The 17,793-nt window shown below is 40.8% G+C and overlaps 1 protein-coding gene across 1 annotated transcript in view; it reads left to right on the top strand.

Annotated features, from left to right (window-relative positions):
- The window catches only part of sec22a (SEC22 homolog A, vesicle trafficking protein), a 65,759-nt gene that overhangs the window by 21,307 nt on the left and 26,659 nt on the right, over positions 1–17,793 (top strand). Inside the window, exons 3-4 of the mRNA XM_043694261.1 lie at positions 6,482–6,645; positions 8,050–8,229. Of these exons, the coding sequence (XP_043550196.1) occupies positions 6,482–6,645; positions 8,050–8,229 (344 nt within the window). The remainder of the gene's footprint in view (positions 1–6,481; positions 6,646–8,049; positions 8,230–17,793) is intronic.

Here is a 17,793-nt window from a genome sequence, read left to right as displayed (position 1 = left end):
TTAAAAGGCATTTGGATGGGTATATGAATAGGAAGGGTTTGGAGGGTATGGGCTGGGTACTGGCAGGTGGGACTAGATTGGGTTGGGATATCTGGTCGGCATGGACGGGTTGGATCGAAGGGTCTGTTTCCATGTTGTACATCTCTATGACTCTGTGCCTCTAATTGTTTATAATTTTAAAGTTCACACCTGACTCAAATCTCAAAAATGTGGTAAACATTGAGGAGAATAATAACAGACTTTAGTGGGACGTAGACCAGTGAAATTGGAAGCCAGTGGCAGCAGTATGAAACATTACATATTGGTATGAAAACTGAGAGAGACAATGCAAAGACAATTTCAAAGTAGGTGTAGAAGCAGATATACATGAACATGTACGTTCACATTTTTTTTCAAGATATAAGGTAATGGATTCCTTTACGTTAATAGATAGAGGGTGCAAAGAGTAAAATCTTCATAGACACTGCTCATGCCTCAGTTAAAACATTGTGTTCAATTCTGGGCACTCCCTTTAGAAAGCATACGCATTTCAGCAAATTACTTGCTACAACTAAGCCATTGGAGTGGCATCTCTAAGTGAGATGACCAAATTGTGTCTCATTATAACCCATTTCTCTGCTGTGACTCTGTGCTAACTTAGAAATGATTGTCGCGCCCTTTCATGTGGCCAAATAAGGCTTTTATTCCGTGTTTGGCTGAATTTGAGACCGGACTGTAGAGGAGAAAGGGTAGTCTGTGCTTCCCAGTTTCTATTATGTCACTGGCCCAGGAATCCTGAACCCCAGAATACTTTTCGAGTGACATGGATTCGAATCCCACTGTGGCAGATAGTGAAATTTAAATCCAATTTTTAAAAATCTGGAATTAAAAGCTACTCTAATGGTGACCATGTAACCATTGTTGATTGTCATTATCAATCCATCGAATTAATTGCTGTCCTTTGAGGAAGGCATCTGCAATTCCTTACCTGGCCTACAGAACACTCCAGATCCACAGTAGTGTTGTTGATGCTTAACTGTCCTCTGAAATAGCTGAGGAAGCCACTCAGTTAAAGGGATTAGAGATGGGCAATATATACTGACCGAGACACTGACTCCTGCATGCAATGAATAAAATATTTTTCCAACATCCTAAGATAACATCAGAATGAAAGTAAGGGTTGTGTTTTTAAAGTTCTTACAATTGTCATTATTGTTTTAACAAAATACATCTGTTTCCATGGTTGGTTTGATAAACTCTGAAGAATCATCTAGACTCAAAACATTAGCTTGCTTTCTCTTTCTGTCCATCTATGCTGCCTGACCCTCTGTTTTTATATCTTTCTGGGATGTGGACATCACTGGTTAGGCCAGTATTTATTCCTTGCCCTTAATTGCCTTGGAGAAGATGGTGATTTGGGGAACACAGAGTGAAGTTGGGAAGAGAATTGCAAGATATTGACCCAGAAACAGTGAAGGAATGCCGATATAGTTCCAACTCAGGATGGGGATCTTGCAGCTGGTGCTGTTCCCATGAATCTGCTGCCCTTGTCCTTCCAGGTGTATTAGTTTGCAGGTTTGGAAGGTGCTATAGAGAAGCTTTACTATTGTGCATCTTGTAGATGGCACATACTGTTTCCATCATGCATTAAGGATGTAGGGAGTGAATGTTGCGATATGGGCTGCCAGTGAGGAGGTGATGTCCTCCTGGTATTATCACAAAACTATTAATCCAGGAACTCAGTTAAAATTCCAGGGACCTGGGATTGAATCTCACCATTATGCCAGATATTGGAATTTGGATTCAGTTTAAACAAATCTGGAATGAAGACCGTGAAACCATTGCTGATTATTACAATAATCCCATCGAGCTCACTAATGCAATTCAGGGAAGGAAATCTGCCCTCCTCACTTGGTCTGACCTATATGTGGCTCCAGACCTACAACAATATGGTTGACTCTCAACTGTCCACTGAAATGGCTTAGCAGTTCAAGAGCAGCTAGGGGGCAGACAATAATGCCTACCAGCCAGCAAAGCCCACATCCCACAAGTGAATTTTTAAAAAATCAAGCTGGCTGCTTTCTCCTGCCTGTGTCTGTATCTTGAATGTACTTGACCTTGACTTATCCAAACAGCTGGGCAGTATTCCAGTACACTTCTGACTTGTGCCCTGTAGCTAATGCATAGGCAGTGTGGAGACAGGAGGCAAGTTACTCACTACAGAATTCTAACCTCTGACATGGTTTAGTAGCTAGTTTTTCTATGGCTGGTCCAATTCAGTTTCTGCTCAGTCGTAGCCCCAGGATGTTGATAATGGGCAATTCAGTGATGATATTAGGAACAGAGCAGACCATTCAGCCCATTGCAACTTCTCTGCCGTGTAATATAATCATGTTTGATCAAACACTTCAGTGCCTTTTAGCCACATCATCAATGGCATAAAGAGTTATGGAGATAATGAAACAAAGATTAACCTCTATACTCAAAAGATTGAGCTTCCACAGTCCTCTAGGGTAGAGAATTCCAAAATTTCACCCCCTCTTGAGTAAAAAAAACTCCACTTGGTCCTTAGTTTGAAACAGTGCCCTCTGGTTGTAGATTCCTCTACCAGGAGAATCATTTTACCTACATTAACCCTATCTATCCCTTTAAATATTTTACAGATTTCAATGAGATCTTTTCTTTTTCTTTGAAACTCTTGAATGCAGGCATAGTTTGTGCAGTCTTCATAAGTGGGCGGCATGGTGGCACAGTGGTTAGCACTGCTGCCTCACAGCGCCAGAGACCCGGGTTCAATTCCCGCCTCAGGCGACTGACTGTGTGGAGTTTGCACATTCTCCCCGTGTCTGCATGGGTTTCCTCCGGGTGCTCCGATTTCCTCCCACAGTCACAAAGATGTGCGGGTCAGGTGAATTGGCCATGCTAAATTGCCCGTAGTGTTAGTTTAAAGGGGTAAATGTAGGGGTATGAGTGGGTTGCGCTTCGGCGGGTCGGTGTGGACTTGTTGGGCCGAAGGGCCTGTTTCCACACTGTAAGTAATCTAATCTAATCTAATCACTTTCCCCCATTCTGGGAACCTACGTTCCCTGGGAACCTGCTTTTATGACATGATTTGGAGGTGCCAGTGCTGGATTGGGGTGGACAAAGTTAAAACTCTCACAACACCAGGCTAAAGTCCAACAGGTCCAAATAAACCTGTTGGACTATAACCTGGCGTTGTGTGATTTTTAAACTTTGTTTTTATGACTATATATTTTGAGCTAAGGAGACCAAAATTGCATAGAATACTCCAGGTGTGGTCTGTCTAAGCTGCTATACAATTGAAGCAAGACTTCATTACTCTGCACATCTGTTCTTCTTTGCTTTAATAGAACTACCTTGTATTGTTTGGCATTCAACGTTGAGGAATAACAGCCAGATTTCTCTTGTTTGGTGATAGTCACTGCCTAGCATTTGAGTGGTCACTTGACACTTATCACTCCAAGCATGTGTATGGTCCAGGACTTGCTGTATATGGACACAGACTGATCCAGAATGCTCCAGAAAGTCTGAGGAGTCGTAAATGTTTCCATACACTGTTCATTTATAAGTGAGTATTCATATTTCTGAGTTTATGTTGGAGGGAAAGTCATTGATGAAGCAGCTGCAAATGGCTGCACTGAGGACATCATCCTGAAGAACTCTTGCAGAGATGTCCAAAGGCCAAGATAATTGACCTACAGATAACCACAACAGTCTTTTGTGCTGGTGAGGCTTCAACCAGCAGAGAGTTTTTCCTCTGATTTGCTAAGGACTGTTGATGCCATTGTTGGTGAAATGTAGCCTTGATGTCAAAGGCAGTCACTCTCTCAATTCTGAAGTGCAGCTCATTTATAAAGTCATAGAGATGTACAGCACGGAAATAGACCCTTCTGTCCAACTCGTCCATGCCGACCAGATAGCCCAACCCAATCCAGTCATTTCTTGTGGTGAAGTCACTTCATGTTCCTTTTCTCAGGAGGTGGTAGATGGGGTCTAACTCGATATGTTTATTGATAGAGTTCCGGTTAGAATGCCATGTTTCTAGGAATTCTCGTGCGTGTCTTTGTTTGGCTTGTCCAAGGATATCCCCGATCTCCTGTGGCTCCACACAAAGGCCACCTTGCTGAACTTTGAGGGGCCCTATTCTCTCCTTAGGGCCCTTTTGCCCTTAATGTATTTATAAAAGGTTTTTGGATTCTCCTCAACTCTATTTGCCAAAGCTTTCTCATTTCCCCTTTTTACCCTCCTGCTTTCTCTCTTCAGTATACTCCTACTGCCTTTGTCGCAGTTTTGACCAAGGCTGTAATGAGGTCAGAAGCTGAGTGGCTGTAGTGGCTCTCAAACTGGGTATCCGTGAGCAGGCTGTTCAACTACAGGTACAGTCTAATAGCACTGTGTGATAGTCCCTTCCATTACTTTGCTGATATGCCATTATATTACATTTGGAATCGGTGCTTTTGGCCGAGCCAGCATGTAATTTACTATAGAGTGAGGAGCATCTGGGAGTCAATCTTAATTTTAATTTTTCCCTTTTAAAATTAAATGTTGGGCCGCAGTATCGCTCAGACATTGGAATTTCAACTCGTGACAGAGCAGTAAGCTCATGCCTACTAATCTGTCCCAGTCATGTCACTGACGTGGAAGTGATGACGTTTATTTTTTGCAAGTTGGGCGAGAGAGTCATTCGGTAATTCTTTTCTTGTCGACTATTTTGCATCTTCTGCTGGTTGGTTCAGAATAGCTGAAAGTGTCTGAGCACATTGCCTGCTCTCCTTAATGCCCATGAGGCAGAGACACCGGGATAAAGCAGAAGCTGTATTTCCTAAAAAAACAAGTGTTTATTTGCCCACACTTTCACTGCTCTCCAATTTTGTCTTTTGATGTCTGTGGTCAATATTGTGCTTCAATTGCTGTAGCAGCCCATTGTTACTATATGTTTTGCTGTAAATAAATCAGCAATTTTCATATTTCAACCCAACAGCCCTCTAAGACTATCCTTTAGATTAGATTACTTACAGTGTGGAAACAGGCCCTTCGGCCCAACAAGTCCACACCGACCCGCCGAAGCGTAACCCACCCATACCCCTACATTTACCCCTTTTACCTAACACTACGGGCAATTTAGCATGGCCAATTCACCTGACTTGCACATCTTTGGACTGTGGGAGGAAACCGGAGCACCCGGAGGAAACCCACGCAGACACGGGGAGAATGTGCAAACTCCACACACAGTCAGTCGCCTGAGGCGGGAATTGAACCCGGATCTCTGGCGCTGCGAGGCAGCAGTGCTAACCACTGTGCCACCGTGCCGCCCACAAACTGTGCCACCGTGCCGCCTTTAGTTCACCTATTGATGCCTGAACCTTTGCCATCCACCATGTAGCTCAGAACTTGGCCAAATATCTTTTAAAAAATTAGTTTCGCAGTTTACATGATACTTTAATATTGAGGTTTGCTTCCACACAGCTTTCTTAGCGCAATATAAGATATCAGAATCTCTAGTTGAATCCTAGTTGGCGAATGATGCAAAAGCTTTGGAAATGGTTTAGCATAGATTCACAAGGATGTTACTGTTAGAAAGAGACAAATTTATAATCAAGGATTTTCATTGGTACTGGGAAAGTTGAAGGATGCCCTGCTTATAGGCCTTCAAGATACAAAAGAACACACTGAAATCAATGTCTAAAAACATGTTTCCATTGGTGAGATAGTGCAAGTAAGGCACACATTTTATGATCATCTCAAAGAATCCTGACTTGGAATTATACTGCTGGCTCAAATTCCTAGAATTTATTCCCAACAGCACCGTGGCACTACTCTGTGGTCTGCAGCAGTTCAAGAAGGCAGCTCACCATTACCTTTTCTGGAACATTTGGAGATGGGTTGTAAAATCTGGCCTATCCAGTTAGTTGAGCTAACTGACTGGACAGCTGGTTTGCAATGTAAAGTAATGCCAACAGCATGGGTTCAATTCCTGCACCTGCTGAGGTTGCCCAAGAAGGTTACCCAATTCTCTTTCTCAACCACTCCCCTTGCCTGACTAATGGTGGTTTTACCTTTGATCCATTGACCCCCTCATCCACTGAATGAATAATTTAAAAAAGGCTAGAAAAGTGAAGCACCTGAATAGAGCATAGAATTCTTTTGAAAACCCTCGAAGTATTGTAACTTGTGCAGGAGACCTGTTCATGCTGGTGTAATCCTGCTACTATTGTACTGCCACATTCTGTGAACCTGAGTGGTAGATAAATTTATATACTCTGTCAAATTTGGAGAGCGATTTAAAAAGTGTTTTTAATTTTTTCTATTTAATAGAGGCAAGTGCATTTAATATATTTTGAATTGTACAATAGACTAATTTTAATAATGTACATTCTGCGCTAGTATTTATGAACCATTTTGTTCCAGTAATTGTTTTGTTACAGTAAATGTTCCATTATTTTTTGTATGATACGTTACTAACTTTTTTTCTTCTCCTTAGTTTTATAAGCTCATTGGGACTGGGGTATATGATGATCTGCTCTGAGAATTATCCAAATGTCCTCGCTTTCTGTTTCTTGGATGAACTGCAACGAGAATTTATAACGTTATATGACACGATGAGGATAAATATTGCTGTCAGGCCATACTCTTTCATAGAATTTGGTGAGCTTGCATATTTCTTTTTTGTAAATGGTTATATGACAATGAAAACAATGATAGTTTGTCTTCTAAAGTGGAAATTTATGGAGAGGAAAACATGCAAAGTATTAATTACATATTGAGAAGGGAAAAGCAGATATATTTTAAAAATTCTGTTTATTAATTGTATTACATTGAACATAATTTTTCATTTTGGTCCTGTGAATTCAGATGCATAAGTCACATCTTTCTCTTGTATAGCAATTCGGGTACAAATGAAATTATAACAAGGGGACCAGTTGTATAATTGTCCTCAATTTGATGATTGGTTAAACTAGAATAACGAGCAGGAAAGTTTGTGTTATCCAGCATGTGCAAGATTTGAATCTTGCCAATAAATCAAAAATGCAGCTGAGTTTTAAAAACTAGTTTATGGGTTGTGGGTGGCACTGGCTAGGCTTCCATTTATTAACTGTTCTGCGACTAACCTTGTAAAAGTGGTCATAGTTTGCCGCCTGTATTTCTACAGTCCATGTGACATAGGTACACCCAATATGCAGTCAGGAAGTTCCAGGACTTCTATCCAGCGACATATATGGAATGGTAACATATTTCCAAGTTGGATGTTCTGTGGCTTGAAGGGGAACTTGCAAGTGGTGGTGTTCCCATGCATCTGCTGTCTTTGTCCTAGGTAATAGAGGTTGTGGGTTTGGAAGGTGCTGTTGAAGGATTCTAATCATTCTGTTATTTGGGGACTGTTTACACCCAGTGCTTTGTCAATCATTTCAGACTGACAGCATCAGTATTTTAATTGGTAACTTTGCCTGTTGTATTTCTTTAATAACTGACAATATTTGACTTACTGTTGTGGTCCATGCAACATTGGTGTCAAGGGCAATAACTCTCACCTTCCCTCTGGATCGAGCAACAGTTTCCTTCCCTAAAGGAAGTTAGAGAACCAGAGTTTTTATTTTATTGACAGCGGTTTCACGCTCATCATTAAACTTTCAATTCAGATTTTAATTCAATTCAAATTCTCCATCTGCCGTGGTGGGATTTGAACCCAGGCCACCGGAACATCACCTTGGTCTCTGACTTACTAGTCTTGCAACAAAGCACTATGCACTAAATATCGTCTTTCTTGCATGACCTTGAATTCACTGCACAGATCGTGGAAGTGTACACAGTGAATAGTGTCAAAGGAAATTGGATGAACTCTTGAGAATAAGGGTCTGACATAGGATAGAGTGGGGAAGGGGGGACTAAGTGAATTGCTGTATGTGGGCCCAATGTGGAATTAATGGCTGAATAGCATTCTCTTTCACTCCAAGAATTTTTTTTTTTGAATTAATGTAAAGGTCTTCTGTTCTACTAGTTAAAAGAGAGAATGATTTTCATGTCTTAATTTTGTCTACTTTAAATCTCTAGATAATTTTATCCAGAAGACCAAGCAGAGATACAATAACCCTCGGTCTCTATCAACAAAGATAAATCTTGCTGACATGCAGACGGAGATCAAGTTGAGGCCATCTCATCAGCTAACTATGCTAGATGTTGGAACAGTGAATGGTAATGTGCATGCACATTCCACCCCTTCCAAGGGAATAGGTGAGGAAATTTTATTTTTTCTATGTTTCATTAATATTTGGACTGCAGCATCACGTTAGAAGCATTAGGTTCTCGTCCCTTGAGACCAACTACCGATTTCTTTTGTTTCCTCTCTTAATGGCTGATGATTGAGCTATCGTTCAACAACAACAATTCATCTTATTGTGGCATATTTAATGGAACCCCCCCCCAAGATACTAAATAAAAATATGATAAGACAAAAATCTCCCCAGATCCCTGGTTACTAACACCATTGATACCTTTCAGGTGCTCCTTAAAGTCTATAATTTTGCCAAAATTTTTGGTCACCTTCCCCAAGACCCCTTTGTAGTTTGGTGCTAAATTTTTGCTTGTTCGTTTCTGAAAAATGTTTCAGAATTATTTACTATTTTAAATATGCTATATTAATTTAAAGCAGTGTTGCTCCATTAGCTCAGAATTTGGTCTTACTCATGCCGTTTAAACCTGCCGGCCTCACCATTCCAATGCCAGAGTTCATTCGGTCCCTCCATACTCCTCTTCTCTTCTGTGGGCTCTGCCTTAACCTCTCTCCCTTTATAAGGCTCTCAAATACTTGAATTTAAATTAAAACCAAAAGAAATGCCAAACATGGAAATCAGAAACAAAAACACAAATTGTTGGAAAAGCTCAGCAGGTCTGATGGCATTTGTGGAGAGAAATCAGATTAAACGTTTTGGGTCCAATGACCCTTCCTCAGAACAGATTTGAATATCCTTGAGAGGCTGCAGAAGGGATTTACTCAAATAATTCAAGAGAAAGGGGAATTTTAGTTACAACGATAGATTGGAGATGCTGATGTTTTCCTCCTTTAAGAAATAGCATTGAGGTGACAGGTTTGGACAAACTAGACAAAGTAAAAAAGCTGTTCCCATTACTTGAAACTAGGACAAACAGATACATGTTTTTGAGCAACAGATTCAAGAGGAATTGCGAGAGGTAATGATCTGGAACTTACTGCTGTCAGGTATGGTGGAAGTGGACACAATCGGTGATTTCAAAAGTAAGGGAGGTGGGCATTTGAAGGAAATAAACTTGAAAGGGCTAAAGGGATTGAGTAGAGGAATGAAACTGGATTGCTTCACAAAGAGCAATCTATAAGCCAGTCACTATTCATTAGGCATTATGAATTCTCCAGACTTGGTCCAGCTGGTAGGGTCCAGGTGAACTTGCTGGGTTACTGCTTGTACTACCCTGAAATTAGATTGGTGAACATTCTGTTCATTCTCACAATGACAATCCTTTTAGGTGTGCTCCATTTCACCCAACTATTCTGTCCTTTCCCATTCAGGTCCTTTCAATATGGGTTCCCTATTGTCCACTATTGTAGGATCGCCACACCCTAAGAAAAAGTCACCATCATGTGTCCCTGCAAGTCCAGTGCATTATCCCTGTTGCATAAATTCAAAAGTGCGCATAGAAAAGTGAAAGGACAACCACCTAACCCATAGCAATGAGGTGGTGAGGAGGATATATTAAATGTGAGGATCTTTCAGCCAGACAAAGTTAGATGATAATGGGTAGAAAGTGTTCATCTGAGAAAGAAGCAGCAACAACTCCGATCTTCTTGGGGATGGATTGGGCATCTGTGGTGAAAAGAAAGTGGTTCAGGCTAGGAAACCATCAGTATTCACACTCAAAAAAGACAATGTGGTCGAGGAGAATACTGAGATACAGGCTGCTAGACTAGATGGGATTGAGGTACATGAGGTGTAAAAATAGATAAATCCCCTGGGTTCGATGGGCTTTATCCTAGGATTCTCTGGGGCGTCAAAGAGGAGATTGCCGAGCCTTTGGTTTTGATCTTTATGTCATCATTGTTTACAGGAGTAGTGCCAGAAGACTGGAGGATAGCAAATGTTGCTCCCTTGTTCAAGAAGGGGAGTAGAAACAACCTTGGAAATTATAGACCTGTGAGCCTTACTTCAGTTGTGGGTAAAGTGTTGGAAAGGGTTGTAAGAGAGAGGATTTATAAACATCTGGCGATGAATAAGTTGATTAGGATAGTCAACATGGTTTTGTGAAGGGTAGGTCATGCCTCACAAACCGTATTGACTTCTTTGAGAAGGTGACCAAACAGGTGGATGACAGAAAAGCGGTTGATGGGGTGTATATGGATCTCAGTAAGGCGTTTAATAAGGTTCCCCACAATAGACTATTGCACAAAATACGGAGGCATGGGATTGAGGGTGATTTAGTGGTTTGGATCAGAAATTGGCTTGCTGGAAGAAGAAAGGTGGTGGTTGATGGGAAATATTCATCCTGGAGTTCACTTACTAGTGGGGTACCGTAAGGATCTGTTTTGGGTCTACTGTTGTTTGTCATTTATATAAATGACCTGGCCGAGGGCATAGAGGGATGGGTTAGTAAATTTGCGGATGACTCTACAGTTAGTAGAGTTGTGGTTAATGACAAAGGATGTTGCAAGTTACAGAGGGACATAGATAAGCTGCAGAGCTGGGCTGAGACGTGGCAAATGGAGTTTAACACAGACAAATGTGAGGTGATTTACTTTGGAAGGAGTAACAGGGATGCAGAATACTGGGCTAATGGTAAGATTCTTGGTAGTGTGGATGAGCAGAGAGATCTCAGTGTCTGTGTGCATAGATCCTTGAAAGTTGCCACCCAGATTGATCGGCTTATTGAGAAAACAAAATCCACACATTTGGTGTGTTAGCTTTTATTGGTAGGGGGATTGAGTTTTGGAACTATGAGATCATGCTGCAGCTATACAAAACTCTGGTGTGGCCACATTTGGAGTATTGCATATAGTTCTGGTCACCGCATTAAAGGAAGGATGTGGAAGCTTTGGAAGGGGTTCAGAGGAGATTTACTCGGATGTTGCCTGGTATGGAAGGAAGTTCTTACGAGGAATTTGAGGCTGTTTTCATTAGAGAGAAGGTTGAGAGGTGACTTAATTGAAACATACAAGGAAATCGGAGAGTTAGATAAGTTGGACAGTGAGAATCTTTTCCCTCTGATGGTGATGGCTAGCACGAGTGGACATAGTTTTAAATTGAGGGGTGATAGATATAGGACCAGAAACTCAGCTGAACTCACCACATAAACACTGGTTACAAGAGCAGATCAGAGACTCGGACTCCTGTGCCAGATAACTCACCTTCTGATCCCCAAAGCCTGTCCACTGTCCATAAGGCACAAGTCAGGAGTGTGATGGAATTCTCCCTGCTTTCCTGGATGAGTGCAGCTCCAACAACACTCAAGAAGCTTGACACCATCCATGTAAAAGCACCCCGATTGATTGGCATGACATTCAGAAGCATCCACTCCCTCCACCACCAATGCTTAGTAGCAGCAGTGTGTACCATTTACAAGATGCACTGCAGAAATTCACCAAAGGTCCTCAGACAGCACCTTCCAAACCCACAACCACTTCCATATAGAAGGACAAAAACAAATACGTGGACACACCCCCACCTTCAAGTTTCCGTCCAAGCCACTCACCATCCTTGCTTGGAAATATATCGCTGTTCCTTCACTGTCACTGGGTCAAAATCCTGGAATTCCCTCCCTAAGGGCATTGTGGGTCAATCCACAGCAGGTATACTGCAGCAGTTCGAGAAGGCAGCTCACCACCACCACCTCGAAGGGCAACTAGGTATGGCCAATAAATGTTGGCCAGCCAGCGATGCCCACATTCCACAAATCAATTTTTAAAAAACACATCTAACTATACAAAACCAATCCATTTATCATTCTGTAAACTTCAGTAATATGCCCTTTAAGCAAATGTTTTATTTTTCAAAGTAAGGCTAATTTTTGAAGCCTGTTTTGCAGGTCTATATTCATGACAAAGAACTCCAAAGATTTGTTGTTCTGGTTGTCCGGCTTTGCACCCCTGACACTGCAGTCACTAATGACTGGATGTAATTGGCATCAAAATTCTATCCTGTGGATATACTAATATTTTATTGGTATTGTATTAGATAATGAAATAATGCAAGCTGAAACCCTATTTGTGTCACTTGCAGTTATGAGTTTTGCAACTATATTATTAAAGTAAGATGAAGTGGGTATGTGACCTCTTCTGAAAGCTGCCTGACGGCAAATCTGGTTGGTTGGTTGTTAGAGATTGAAGGCGGTGCAGATATTCTTACTGAGAAGGTTCATGGTGTTTACACTTGGAGGCAATGACAGCAGCCCAAGTGCTAATAGTGAAGAGACTGATTGTCTCCAAAGTCCCAGAAAAATGTTGAGAATGCTAGATTGTAAATAGTTGTGCATTAAACTGAGTACCTGTTTCCAAGATTCAATAAAAAGAGTCAGGATCTCAATCAGCATTTCTGTTTTCATAGGCAGAAGTGGGTACTGCAGATGTTGGAGATTAGAGTCAAGATTCGAGTGGTGCTGGAAATGCACAATGCGTCAGGCAGCATCTGAGGAGTAGAAAAATCGACGTTTTGGGCAAAACCCCTTAGTGAGGAAAGATGTTTTCATGTATCGCCTATTGCATTCACATTGCCATGGAGATGGCTTTGAGAGAGAAATGTTCCTGAGTTAGGCAGATTCGTCTGCCAGGTTCCAGGTGAAGGAGAAAAGTTATATGCACTAAGTTGTGTTTCACCACTCGGATTGAAAAGGCCAATTTCAGGAATTGAAAGGAGGCTGGAAGATTTACCAAGCCTGTGCTGGAAATAGACTTTCCAGGGAAAAACCTGAATGAATGAATGACGGTCCTAAGATTAAAAGTTTCCAGGTTAACAAAGATGAAGATCAGAAATAAATCTTCATGTGTTTGGAATCACTTGAATGAATTCCAAGAGAATTGAATATCCACTTAAAGGACAGTTCAGTATATCTGTCAAGTCTGTTTTCAGTTACAATAACAGAAATAAGGAGTATTCTGTTTAATGATTTAAACTATAAGTTGCCCACAAGTGTTTATTTAAATAGTGTTTTCAGCCTTCTGTACGTTGAAAGTTTTAGAAGGTAAAATTAGCTTGTCATCTTTTGGCTTTTAAGTGGAATTTCAAATGTCCTTTTAAGAAGTTATTGGTCTTAGATCATCGTAAAACCTTAAATGATCATTTCTAATATTATTTTAATGCAGTTGTTAATTTAACATATACGAGAATATACAGAACCACAAACTTCTTTCACATTAAGTACTTGTTTCTGAATTTCTAATGTTAACTTACACTGTCAAGAATAGGCAACTACAAATGAAAGGTATTTCTATCAATCTCCAAGCTTGTACACTGCAACGTACCAAATAAGAGCAGCTAATGACTATTGAGCAGTGAGATTCATGCTTTCCTTACTTTGCGAGTTATGTTTTTTGAGTGGACTGCCAATGAAAAAATTCAAATGAAGGATACTGTTTGTTTGCTTTTACCTACTTGAAACTGAGACTTTCAACAATAACAAATTAGAGATTTATATTTAGTGGATGTAGGTTTGCTCGCTGAGCTGGAAGGTTCGTTTTCAGACGTTTCATCACCATACTAGGTAATATGATCAGTGAGCCTCTGGATGAAGCACTGGTGGTGTAGCCTGCTTTCTATTTATATGTCTGAATTTCCTTGGGTTAGTGATATCATTCCCTGTGGTGACATCATTTCCTATGGTGATATCATTTCCTGTTCTTTTTCTCAGGAGGTGGTAAATAGGATCCAAGTCAATGTGTTTGTTGATTGCAGAGGCAGTAACGCAGAGACTCGAACAAACAGCCCTGCCAACCATCCAACCCAAACTTTGGGTCAGCTACGTGGATGACACCTTTATCCTCACTAAACAAAACAAAATAGAGGAAACCTTCAGGACCATTAACAATACCCTTACTGGCAAACTGCCATTCCTAGATGTCACAGTAGAACGAACAGCCAATGGGGAACATCAAACCAACGTCTACAGGAAAACAACACAAACGGACTAAATATTGTACCACAGAAGCAATCATCCCAACATCTACAAACAAAGCTGCATCAGAATATTATTTCAACAAGCCACCACACACTGCATCACATAGGAACTACGTAAAGCAGGGGAAAACCACCAATACCGTGTATTCAAAAAAAAGGTACTCAATGAACACAGTCCACCGATTTCTGGGCAACAAATCCAAACAGGCAGACAAAACGTGCCCAGAAACCCTAGCCACTCTCCCCTACATCAAAGACATCTCAGAAATGACTGCCAGGCTACTCAAACCTCTTTGCATCATGATAGCCCACAAACCCACCAACACACTAAAACAGCAGCTAATGAACTTAATAGACCCTATACAGACAACAAGCAAAACTAATATCATCTACAAAATACCTTGCAAGAACTGTAACCAAACAGGCAGAAAACTAGCCACCAGGATACATGAACATCAACTAGCCACAAAAAGACATGACTCACTCTCACTAGTATCCTTACATACGGATGAGGAAGGACACCATTTCGACTGGGCCAACACATCCGTCCTAGGACAAGCCAAACTGAGACACGCACGAGAATTCCTAGAAACATGACATTCTAACCAGAACTCTATCAACAAACACATTGAATTGGATCCGATTTACCATCCCCTGAGAAAAAAGAACAGGAAATGACATCACCATAGGAAATGATGTCACCACAAGAAAGGACATCACCAATTCAAGGAAACTCAGACATATAAATAGAAAGTGGGCTGCACTACCAGTGCTTCATTCAGAGGCTCACTGAAGATGTTACCTAGAATGGTGATGAAATGTCTGAAAACGAACCTTCCAACTCAGTGAGCAAGCTTACATCCAGAACCTCAACCTGAGCTACAAATCTTCTCAAAACTTGCTATTTCGTGTGTGGAATCAGATTTTGTCAACAGTGTGTCTGTGAAGTGCCTTGGGGTGTTTTGCTGCATCACGTGCATTTAATTGCAAACTATATCATGAGAGTGTTACATTACAAAATTTGGCACTGAATCATATAAAGTAGCATTCAAATAATTGACCAAAAGGTTGGCCATAGAGGCAAGTTTTGAGAAGTACCGACACAAAGGAGAGCTAATGGCTGAGAAACTTAGTGAGGAAGTTCAAGAAGTAGAGTCTGGTCACCTAAAGCTCTTTTAAAATATGTCAACTTAACTTGAGTTTCCTTTAACTTGAGATGGATGAGTTTGAAGGCCTAGACTTTGTATGAATTATTTTGATGTCAAGTTCTGGGCCTATCCAGATGTCGGATCCTATGGTCAATAGATGTGAAGCTGGAAAAACACAGCAGGTCAGACAGCATCTGAGGAGCAGGAAAGTCAACATTTCAGTCCCCCAGCCCCCTCCCTCTATATTTTAGGATTTTAGGAAGAGTTTTAACAGGACTTGCAGGGCATTTTATATTCTCTAGTTTAAAAAGTTAACTTTTGAATTGTGCCTACTAAATATCTGTAAGAATAACTTCAGCTGGAAAGGACAGTGACCCGATGTATTTTGTTTTGTCTGGAAAGGAAACCCTCGGCTTGTGCAAACAAATATAACCATTAGTAAATATAGATTGAGAGTTAATCACCTGCATTGGGCATTAAACTTGTACTCGCATAACTGAAAAAGTAGCAGTAAATTGATGGCTCACAGTCTCAAAATGATGAATACTCATGGCTAGTAGTGGAAATTGCTTGCTTTGCTTGAATGGAGGAATGGGTAAAAAGAATTGTTTAAATCTATCCTCTATTATTTGGTCTGGAATGCCACCTGGATTCTAAGTACAATCACTGAAAAAACAACTCCAACTTGGCTGCTTTAAGTGGGGGAAAACAGTTGCTGGAAATGTTCTGTGAATTGCGCTCTGACTGTTTAACACTGTGAGGGAGAGCTTCACTCTCTCAATTATCAAGTGTTAGGGATTTGTAATTTTGAGCTGTTTTTGATTTCTGTCACTCTCTAACAGTTGGTAACCTAATCTTGAATGGTGTTTGATTCTGTTTAATGAGTGCAGTTTTCTAGCTTAGCTGGGCCTCGGTGTGAGAGCCTGCATTAACGCAGAGCATTTTGACTGGGATTGAGAGAGAACTGCAGTAGAATCAATGCTATTGTGAAAATCTGTATTGATTGGTGCCTGCACAGGTCCAAGAAAACTTGGATGGATAATGTTAACAGCAAAGGAGATGAGATTTAGATTTATTGTCACATGTATGTAAAAATACAGTGAAAAGTGTTTTGTTGCATGCAAAATGTTGTCTTTCTCCAGCACCATCTTGAAATACTGAATATAATGCAAGATTTTAGTGTAATAGATTTAATCTATCCCTCCTCTTGTTACCCTCTGTTACTCTGTTCGCTGTTTGACATTGGCTGCAGTCTCCGTAACAGGCTCCCAGGTCTCAGGTACGGACTATGGGATCTCAATTACAGGTCCGCCTATGTCATTGCTGACGCTCCTCCAGGCGCAGTTGCTGTAATCCTGGCTCTGGACTCCACCGATGACACTGAAGCCTGTACGCCATCAGCGCCAGAGCCAGCCATGGATTTGGGGTGGTGCAGGGCCCAGCCCCAAACCACTCCCCCACAGAGAAACAACGAAGCTACCATTGCACTGAACAATGAAGTTGTATGAGATGACATAGATATGGCCTACTCTGCTGCCTGGTATCCGTGAATAGCAGGGCCCTTGGATCAGAAGACAAATGCTGCCAACCCACCATCGCACAGAATGGGGCAGAGTGAAATATGCTTTGTCATATTTTATTTTATGGTCCCTGCTATGTTCTTGTACATGTTCATCATGCTAAAGTCAACATTACATTACAGATGACCCATTCTAATATACCTGAAAGTCCAGAGGTGCCAGAAATAATAAAACTGACATATCACTTGCAGGTATTTTTAAATGGAGTAAGTAGAGCTGTATCATAAACAAGTTTATTTTGCGTGGACTTATACTATAGCAAATTTCATGAAGCCCTGTATGACAGTGACCCCAACTAGGAGTGAAGACAATGACGTTATCCCTAACCCCTTTCCATGAATCATTTTACCACTTTTTTTTAAAGCTTCAGTAACTTTAGATACACTCACTGTTCAGTGATTCAAGATTGACCTTCAGATTCCACTGACTCTATTATCTGCTTTAGTCTTTTGGACTTTGAAACTATAAAATTCTTCTTTCCCACACCTTCTTGTTATGTCATGCAAAAAAGAAGTGCGATGTCCTGATTCACCAAGCATATCAAAACCTCATTTGAACCATGAGCGTATAGATTAGTTGGATCAGAATTATCTTGGTCAAACGTGTTGAGGCTGATTTGGGTGTCAGAATGATATCCAGGTGTAAACAATTCCAGTCACTCTGAAATGTGAGATTCCATATATAGAACTTTTTTGAATTTGGATTTTTGAATTCTGAGCTAGTAGTATGTGGGGTATTCTGTTTATTTGAAGGAGTTAAATGTAAGTATTTCTGTAGCCATGGTGACTTAACTTTAAAACAATTTGAGGGAGATCGCCTGCAAGAGTTAATGAGTTTGTATTGACATTGAGAGGGTTTATGAAGAGCACAGCGTAGTGCATTAGGTTTTCCGTTAGAAGAAGCTGGGCATCTTTTAAGCTTCAGAAGGAACGCCCA

Source organism: Chiloscyllium plagiosum, chromosome 7 (assembly GCF_004010195.1).
Source record: "Chiloscyllium plagiosum isolate BGI_BamShark_2017 chromosome 7, ASM401019v2, whole genome shotgun sequence".
NCBI classification, from domain to species: Eukaryota; Metazoa; Chordata; class Chondrichthyes; order Orectolobiformes; family Hemiscylliidae; genus Chiloscyllium; species Chiloscyllium plagiosum.
The sequence above is the reverse complement of the archived record's forward strand: the minus strand, read 5'-3'. Positions and strand labels throughout refer to the sequence as shown.